This window comes from Oryx dammah, unplaced genomic scaffold, assembly GCF_014754425.2.
Source record: "Oryx dammah isolate SB20612 unplaced genomic scaffold, SCBI_Odam_1.1 HiC_scaffold_23, whole genome shotgun sequence".
Taxonomy (NCBI): Eukaryota; Metazoa; Chordata; class Mammalia; order Artiodactyla; family Bovidae; genus Oryx; species Oryx dammah.
In genome coordinates, this window is record NW_024070207.1 from 81,073,478 (window position 1) to 81,083,353 (window position 9,876).

Here is a 9,876-nt window from a genome sequence, read left to right on the forward strand (position 1 = left end):
ATCTTCTTCAAGTTCCAGCAGCCACACTCACAGAGAGGTTCCCACGTTTTAGTATTCATACGAACTTCTTGGGACTTAAGATTCAGATTTCTGGCACTTATGCTCAGAAAGTCCATGTTTTCGTCTGGACCCAGAAGCCCAAATTCTTAACAATCCCCTCAAATAGTTCCCTGCAAGTCCTTAGCAAACCACATTTTGGGAAATGCCACATTAGGAAAAGTATTGCATGGAAGTAGGGTGGGAACAGGAGGCCTCTGGCCCTTTAAGGACTGATTAAGAGACTACCTTTAAAGCTGTGAAGCAGAGCAGGCTAGGGCTGCTGCTTTTCATCCTAGCGGATAAGGTAAGGGAGCAGGTCCTGGAATGGGCCTCTCCTTTTAAATACGATCTTGTTCCCAGCCCTGGAGAGCAGGATGGGCAAGCTGCCTTGTCCCACCTGCTGTTTCTGTTTGTTTGATGCCAAGAGGACAATTTAGAAGACCTCTTTTTGGTTCAGGAGATCCTACCAGAGGAAGAAACATAGGACCTGCCTGCCAGCCTTTCATTTTTCCTTGCCCTATCCTTTGTGGTAGTGGAGCCTGGATGCTGTTACCCATGTAAAAGGAAAGGTTTAAAGTGGTATCCTTTGGGCTTTTATCAGAACATGTTGCTGAACACCAAGCTTTTCAAGATGGTCCTCCTGAGCATCCTTAGAATCCTTCTTCTTTGGGGACTGGTGCTTTTTATGGAACATAGGGTCCAAATGACACAGGTAGGGCAGCCCTCTATTGCCCAACTGCCTGAGGCCCCTACCTTGCCCCTGATTCAGGAGCTGCTAGAAGAAGCCCCTGGCAAACAGCAGAGGAAGCCGCGGGTCTTCGGGCATCCCTTACGGTATATGCTGGAGTTGTACCAGCGTTCAGCTGACGCAAGTGGACACCCTAGGGAAAACCGCACCATTGGGGCCACGATGGTGAGGCTGGTGAGGCCGCTGGCTAGTGTAGCAAGGCCTCTCAGAGGTGAGTTATCATACTATATTGTTCTGGGGGGCGGGGGAGAAAAATGGGGAAGAAAAGTGTAGAAAAAAGTGGATCTGTCAGTTTTCTGTCAGGCTTCACATTGCCTACAGGGTGGGTGGTTTTCTTGGGCTTGGTTTCTTGATTTTTCAAAAGATGGCACCCTTGGGAAAACCTGGCTCCAAATTTGCTTCCCTTTAGGGCTCCAATTTAAGAACAGATTGCCTTGGGGCCTACCTGAGGACTTTCTCCCAGGCCCCAGGGCAACTCAGTGATGCGTCAGCTCCTAGCTTTCAAAGAAAGTTTTAATGCTTATTATATCACTGAAAATTATAATTGAGAAATACTCTATGTTCTGTGGAGGGCTGTTTGTGTTGTTTTATTCTTAGAAGACAAAAGGTACAGGATGTTGAGTTGGGGAAATTTACAAGGCCTCAGAAAGGACAGAAACAGGCTCACACCTGAGAGTCTGTTATTGTATTTAATCCTTAATGATAGGGACTCTCCTTAGCTGTCCTGAAAGGCTTAGCCTGATTCTTAAAGAAAAGGGAAACAGAGAGCAAAGTTAAATAACTTGCAGAGGTCACAAGGATGGGGTGGCAGAGGCAGGAGTTGAGCTTCAAGTCTGCTTTATTTTATAGTCTGTCCATAACTACTTAAGTGTTTTGAATGTCATACCCTGATATCCTTGTACACGAAGCAGTTTTTCTGTTTAGACTATGTTGCTAGTTTGGATTTGTGGTACCAAATGTATTTTGGAATTTTCTTTGTTTCCCTCATAGTTGCTTCTGCTTTAAACATCTTCATTAGAGACTGATCTAGGGCAGTAGTGGGCTTATGCAGTGCAGGGTTCTCTAGGGAATGAAGAAAGCCATCAATTTCAAGGAAATCTTGGGAACCTGGTGAAATCAATCTTAAGCCTTTGCTAGTCTCAAAGATGACAACAGACATGATTTACCTCCCTCCTCCAAGTAAAACAACCACCATTCCCTTAAGCTAAACTTTAGTGTGTGCTTACCATGTGCCAGGTATTAGGCACAGTACTTTTACAAACATTATCTTCCTTAATCCTCCCCAATATCATATGAAGTAGGTGTGTGTGCGAGCTCAGTTGTGTCTGACTCTTTGTGACCCCGTGAACTATACCTGCCAGGCTCTTCTGTCCATGGAACTTTCCAGGCAACAGTATTGGTGTGGGTTGCCATTTCCTCCTCCAGGGGATCTTCCCAACCCAGGGATCAAACCCACATCTTCTGTTTCCTGCATTGGCAGGAGGATTCTTTACTACTGCCCCACTATGGAATACTATGAATATACCCATTATATAGGTGAAGAAAAGGAAGCTCAGTGTAACACAGCTAGTAATTAATAGAGCTGGGTTTCTAACCCAGGCTTTCAGGCTTCAGAGCCTGTGCTTTTAATTACCCTGCTGTGCTGAGTGCTTAACAGACTTTAATTGAGCACCAAGCACTGTGTTTGGGTTGGGTATAAAAAGGCAAATAACTGCTCTAGGAGCCCCCACTATAGTAGAATGGATGTATAAGTAATAACATAATTATTATGATGGTGGTACAGCACAGCAAATGCTTTGAAAAGGATAAACAGTAGGATTCCTGGGGCTCCAGGAAGAAATGGGTTGCTGCTTAGGGCAAGGAGAGGGAAATGCTGAAATAGTTGAAAGGCCTCATTGGAGAGGCGGCATTTGAGCCAGACTTTGCAGAAGGAGTAAAGAGACTATGGATACAGGGAGGGAAGTGCATTCTGATTGAGGAAAAAGAAGATAACTTGATATGGTTGGAGATTCACTCGACAAGTATTTATTTGGCAACTGCTAAGTGCTAGGTGGTGTTCTAGGTGTTGGAATGTGATCAAGATAGGCATGGTTCTCTGGGTGAGACAAGTAAGTAAACATGGATAGTAGTAAATTGTGGTAAATGCTACCAAAGAATGAAATAGGTGGTTCTGATAGAGAATAGCAAAGAAATCTTCCCTTTGCATGGGATTGTCAGTGAAGGCATGTTTGAAGAGGTGACATTTGAGCTGAGATCTGTAAGGTAAGAAGCTTGGCATGAGAAGAGAAGAGAGAAGTCTGATCTAGGCAGAGGGAACAACATGTACAAAGGCCTAAAGGTGGAAACAAGTACTTGAAGAATAGAAGGAAGATTAGGATGGTTGGAGCCTAGTGAGATTGTAGAGAGTGGTGGGATATGAAACTGATGAGACTCAGGGATGCAGTGGTCATCACAAGGGATCTGGATTTCACTCATAAGCTGCATAAGTCAATTCTGTACAGATGAGGCTAGAAAGTAGAATGTCTAGAATTAGGCCAGTATCTTGGTTTGACTGTGGGACATACTGGTATCTAGGGACTCTGGAAAGGATCCAGAAATGGATGACAAGAGAGTTGGGTCTGATCATTCCATCAGAGAGATGATCCAGCTGAATCAAGCTTGCTTTGAGAGCTATTCCAGGTTCAATCGCACAGGATGTGTGAGTCAGACATTTCCCTGAAAAGTTCTGAGCAGACCCTTCCTGGCCCTGATCCTTAGCAACCCCACCCTGCTTCAGGAAATATGTGATGTCAGGGTCTGAAAGGAAAGGGCAGTTCCTCACCAGACTGCCTGCTAGAGATTCGGTTTAGATTCCTTTTCAGGCAGGGTGGGGCAGATGTATGGGTGGGTGTCTTGGAAAGATTATTACAGGATGGGAGTATGGAGTAACTTGAGAAAGCAATTACAAGCCTGGCTTGAGCTTTGTCTGAATGATATCCGAGTGCCCCAAACTTGAGGGTGTATTAAGCATGAGTTGGAACCTGAATTTTTTAAAAAAAACTTGATGTATGGTTTCACTCCTATGTGGAATATAAAAACAAAAATTAAAAACTCAAACAGATCAGATTAGTGTTTACCAGGAGGTAAAAGGGTTGGAGAGTGTGCAAAATAGGTGAAGGGAGTTAATTGTGTGGTAACAGATGATGGTTACTATGCTTGTGGTGATGATCACTCTGCAGTGTACACAGATGTTGAATTATGATGAATTATGATTATGAATTTTGCACCTGAAACTTGGATACATAACTAAAAAAATCCTGATGCATCAAAACATTCAAGAGCTTCTATGTTGAACATCCCAAGCTTACTGAATTCCAGGCTCATGGATTCAGTGGAGAAGGAAGATTAGGTAGATAATATGTAAATTAGCATGGCCATGGTTAGTGACTGGACATGGAAAAACAGACTGGTTTCAAATAGGAAAAGGAGTACGTCAAGTCTGTATATCATCACCCTGCTTATTTAACTTATATGCAGAGTACATCATGAGAAACGCTGGGCTGGAAGAAACACAAGCTGGATTCAAGATTGCCAGGAGAAATATCAATAACCTCAGATATGCAGATGACACCACCCTTATGGCAGAAAGTGAAGGGGAACTAAACAGCCTCTTGATGAAAGTGAAAGAGGAGAGTGAAAAAGTTGGCTTAAAGCTCAACATTCAGAACACTGAGATCATGGCATCTGGTCCTATCACTTCATGGGAAATAGATGGGGAAACAGTGACAGACTTTATTTTTCTGGGCTCCAAAATCACTGCAGATGGTGATTGCAGCCATGAAATTAAAAAAATAAATAAGACGCTTGCTCCTTGGAAGGAAAGTTATAACCAACCTAGACAGCATATTAAAAAGCAGAGACATTATTTTGCCAACAAAGGTCCGTCTAGTCAAGGCTATGGTTTATCCAGTAGTCATGTATGGATGTGAGAGTTGGACTATAAAGAAAGCTGAGCGCCGAAGAATTGATGCCTTTGGACTGTGGTATTGGAGAAGACTCTTGAGAGTCCCTTGGACTACAAGGAGATCCAACCAGTCCATCCTGGGGGAAATCAGTCCTAGGTGTTCATTGGAGGGACTGATGTTGAAGCTGAAACTCCAATACTTTGGCCACCTGATGTGAAGAGCTGACTAATTGGAGATGACCCTGATGCTGTGAAAGATTGGGGGCAGGAGGAGAAGGGGACAACAGAGGTTGAGATGGTTGGATGGCATCACCAACTCAATGGACATGGGTTTGGGTGAACTCCGGTAGTTGGTGATGGACAGGGAGGCCTGGCGTGTTTTGGTTCATGGGGTCACAAAGAGTCGAACACGACTGAGCAACTGAACTGAACTGATGGTTAGTGATAGGTGAAGATGACGGAAGGGTTTTTCTTGCTATTGACCTTTTTTGTAATCGTTGCTCTTGACCTTTGCCAGGAGAGGGCGCAGAAGGTCAGAGCACTGCAGGTCCTGCTTTTCAACGCTTTGGCCACTAGGTGTCAGCATCACAGTTTAGATTAAAACAATCACTTTGTAGCTCAGCTGGTAAAAGAATCCGCTTGCAATGCGAGAGACTTCAGTTCGATCCCTGGGTTGGGAAGATCCCTGGAGAAGGGAAAGGCTACCCACTCCAGTATTCTGGCCTGGAGAATTCTATGGACTGTATAGTCCATGAGATCGCAAAGAGTCAGACACGGCTGAGCGACTTTCACTTTCAAAAGATGCATCTTTTAAGTAAACTTTTTAGTTGAGGTCATTTATATGACTGGGCCTTGTTGAAAACGGTATTTACAATGAATGGGGTGAATGGAGAATCATTTCCGATAAGGAATGGAAAAGAGGGAGATTGAGGATTAAGGGAGAACCTGCCCAATAATGGAATAGCTGCTCAAGAAGAAATTCAAATAGAAAGCAAAAGTAGTAAATACCTGTCCCAACTAGAAAAAAATATTTTGTGGTATCTCCAACCCAGATTTGAAGCGATAGCAGACCATACCCCCCAATATTGGACTGTCACCCTAAAGCTGCCACTATATAGTGATATAGCATGAGGATTTATTAATTCATATGTTTCAATGACCCTCTTAATTGGTCACCTTTTTAATAGTCAACTAAATAATAGAATATATACAGACAGTTCTGTATTTGAGGTGTTTTTCTCCATCTAGGGGTATGAGTGATCTAAAAATAAGCCACAATTTGTCATCTTAAGGGAAAAAGACTTGGACTCAAATCTTGATTCTAACAAACACTGGCTTGTGTGTCCTCTGGCATAGCTTCTCTGAGCTTCAGTTTCCTTGTCTGCAAAATGGGAATAACAACTATCTCATAAGGCTATTGTGGATTCAAGAGCTAATGCATGTAAAGCATCTAATACATTATATAAGTGCTCAATAGATCGCTATTATGATCTTAAATTCATTTCAAGGCTGCTTGTCAGTTTGTACTGAGCAGATCTGTTAGGGAGACTAAGGCTAGGATGTAAGAAGCTAACTCTTTGCTCTTGTTCCCTCTTACTAATGCAGGCTCCTGGCACATACAGACCCTGGACTTTCCTCTGAGACCAAACCGGGTAGCATACCATCTAGTCAGAGCCACTGTGGTTTACCGCCATCAACTTCACCTAACTCATTCCCACCTCTCCTGCCATGTGGAGCCCTGGGTCCAGAAAAGCCCAACCAATCACTTTCCTTCTTCAGGAAGAGGCTCCTCAAAGCCTTCCCTGTTGCCCAAAGTTTGGACAGAGATGGATATCATGGAACATGTTGGGCAAAAGCTCTGGAATCACAAGGGGCGCAGGGTTCTACGACTCCGCTTTATGTGTCAGCAGCCAAGAGGTAGTGAGGTTCTTGACTTCTGGTGGCATGGCACTTCATCATTGGACACTGTCTTCTTGTTACTGTATTTCAATGACACTCAGAGTGTTCAGAAGACCAAACCTCTCCCTAAAGGCCTGAAAGAGTTTACAGAAAAAGACCCTTCTCTTCTCTTGAGGAGGGCTCGTCAAGCAGGCAGTATTGCATCTGAAGTTCCTGGCCCCTCCAGGGAGCATGATGGGCCTGAAAGTAACCAATGTTCCCTCCACCCTTTTCAAGTCAGCTTCCAGCAGCTGGGCTGGGATCACTGGATCATTGCTCCCCATCTCTATACCCCAAACTACTGTAAGGGAGTATGTCCTCGGGTACTACACTATGGTCTCAATTCTCCCAATCATGCCATCATCCAGAACCTTGTCAATGAGCTGGTGGATCAGAACGTCCCTCCGCCTTCCTGTGTCCCTTATAAGTATGTTCCCATTAGCATCCTTCTGATTGAGGCAAATGGGAGTATCTTGTACAAGGAGTATGAGGGTATGATTGCCCAGTCCTGCACATGCAGGTGACAGCAAAGGCGCAGCTAGATCAGGTTTGCCCAAGGAATTAGAAAAGGATTTATAATAAACAAATACTGTTAAATCTGAGAGTGCTCAACCCAAGCGCTCTACCCAATCTGTAGATTCTATTCCTTGCCTTCAGCATTGTACTTTAAGTCTTCTTACCCTATTTATGAGTGCCTCACTTTATAAAAACAGTTCTGATGCCAAATATCGGTATGTTTTGACCGCTAGTCAATCTTCTGAGGATCTAGAAGGTTTGGGGTGAAGACAGCCACTTGAGATTTTATACTCCTCTTCCTTGCCTCCTGAATCCTAGAAACTATTACCTAATTGAAGAGACTGCTTACTTCTGTGTTTGGATTTCCCTCTAAATCTAAAACTGTTTCTTAGATGGACTAGGACACTTTTAAGCAGTAATCTCCCTAGAAATCTTTTGAAGGGAACAGAAGGGACTCTTTTTCTAAGCCATCAGGGTTTTTCCTCTCAGGCTCTGAATCTGGCAGAAATGCCTGGGATGATCCCTTTATTACCCTGCTGTGAAGAGAGCAGCCTTTAATAAAGCCAGTAGGGAAATGTGTATGGAGCAGAGATGACAATCATTTCAAAACCTCTTATATCTATAGTGAAAAAATGAAAAGTTGTCATTGTTGATTAGATTTATGTATGGGGGAGTCATTTTAAAATTTCTCTGGAACAATAGATTTCACAGGGTATTTTTCTCATTTTAGGTAATCCTTAAACCCTTGTTAATGATCCCACAGAGAAAGTTTGCTGGTGGCTCAGAGCCTGAGAGTTGGCTTGGTTGGGAGTGGAAGGCATAGAAGGCTGCAGTTAGGAAGGTTAATAGGGCTGTGGGGGGGAAGGATGAAATGTGCTGAGACCTGGGGCTGACTTCATACTGGGCTTGCTTGTTTGTATGTTCAGCTGGGCTCTGAGCATGGATCTCTGGGGGAGACAGGCTTGCTGTATTGGGAGGCATGGAGTTCTGCCTTGGACTAAATAATGCTTGCACTGTGACTCTTTTCTATTCCTGTGCTGTATTGAAGTGATGGGGACTGGGTTGTGCTGCAAATAAATCATTTTTGTTGTTATAGAGTCTTGAATGTTTGGGAAATTGGGAGACAGTGGGTGGAAGGAATTTCCTTTATTCCCTTAGGCTATGGCCAGGAACTCAACCCCAATCCCCCAGCATGTAGTTGGAGTTCTCCCTGAAGGCAGTACTGCTAACAATCAGCTCTCACCAAAGGGACCCCTTGAGGTAGCCCAGTAAGGCATTTCCCCTGCCCAATTGTTCCTTGACTAATCTTATGGTTGTTGTCAATGAAATGGAATGGATTTAGGGTGGTTTCATATACTGAAATATTTGCCAAACATATATCCCTATTCTTTTTTACCTATCCATCATACATTATTTTTACTACTCCATTCTCAATAATTGGTTCCACTTAAACTAAATATCTTACATGTCTATAAATACATAAATTTTATTCTGCCTGAGGGGTTATTCCTTAACATCCTTTTGTCCATCTACCTTCTTTACTGTATCTTTAGGAATCTGCTCAGGTATTTCTCTTCATCTCAATGTCCCTCCTGATATCCTTGACTCAGGTAGGATCTCACTTTCTGTGCTCACAGCGTTGTTTGCTTTCCTTGAAGACACTCTAGTGTAACTGTCCTTGTTGCCAAAAGATGAAGCTTCTTTTGAGAGTTTCAACTGTGTTTTACCCATTTCCTTATTATTGGAGACTGGTCCTTGATGGATACAAGCATCGGACAGTCATACTTTTTTTGTGAGGGATGCATTCTTCCTAACATGGAATATTTCAATGTTCACATATCTCATTTTCCACTGGAATAAATGCAATACAAGATAAACTTTGTATATAAAGCAGGATGAGTTTCTGTGCCTCGTTATTTCAAAATCATGATTCAAATTAGAATGTGACAGCTGTGTTCTTGAGTAAGGTAGTTCTTGGGATTGTTAGATAGTCTGTGAGTTAAAATGGGAGAGTAAATGTTGGCTTCCAGGCCAGTGATTTCTGCAACCTAGCTGGGGTAGGCACAAATACCTAACAGGCCTGAATGCAGACCTCGGTCCCAGGACCAGATTCTGAATTCAGCATTTCAGTATTCTTTGGAATTTTCAGGAAATCATGATCTGCTAGCCTTGGTTTCTGAATATGTCTAAAACTTAATCTGTTTATGGAGGGCTCAGGGTTAATTCAGAGAAGGCAATGGCACCCCACTCCAGTATCTTGCCTGGAAAATCCCATGGACGGAGGAGCCTGGTGGGCTGCAATCCATGGTGTCGCTAAGAGTCAGACACAACTTCACTTTCACTTTTCACTTTCATGCATTGGAAAAGGAAATGGCAACCCACTCTAGTGTTCTTGCTTGGAGAATCCCAGGGGTAGGGGAGCCTGGTGGGCTGCCGTCTATGGGGTCGCACAGAGTTGGACACAACTGAAGTGATTTAGCAGCAGCAGCAGCAGCAGAAGGGTTAATTGGCCCTATTATCCATTAAGCCCTGAGCTGTCAGAATATACAAGGAAAACACTGGCAAGATGAAATCAGCTGTGGTTGATGTTACAGATTCTTTTCTTTTGAAATATTGCTTTCAACTCAGCACTTTTTCTCAAGTCCAAAGTAAGAGATCTATACCTCAAACCTTGGGGAGAAAGGAGATATGC

At 43.3% G+C, this 9,876-nt stretch overlaps 1 protein-coding gene across 1 annotated transcript; it reads left to right on the top strand.

Moving 5' to 3' along the window:
- The first annotated feature begins 670 nt into the window (after positions 1-670).
- Positions 671-7,192, top strand: BMP15 (bone morphogenetic protein 15). Its single transcript, XM_040265988.1, has 2 exons — positions 671-998; positions 6,336-7,192. Exons 1-2 carry the CDS (start codon positions 671-673, stop codon positions 7,190-7,192), a joined length of 1,185 nt encoding a protein of 394 aa, XP_040121922.1.
- The last annotated feature ends 2,684 nt before the right edge of the window (positions 7,193-9,876 follow it).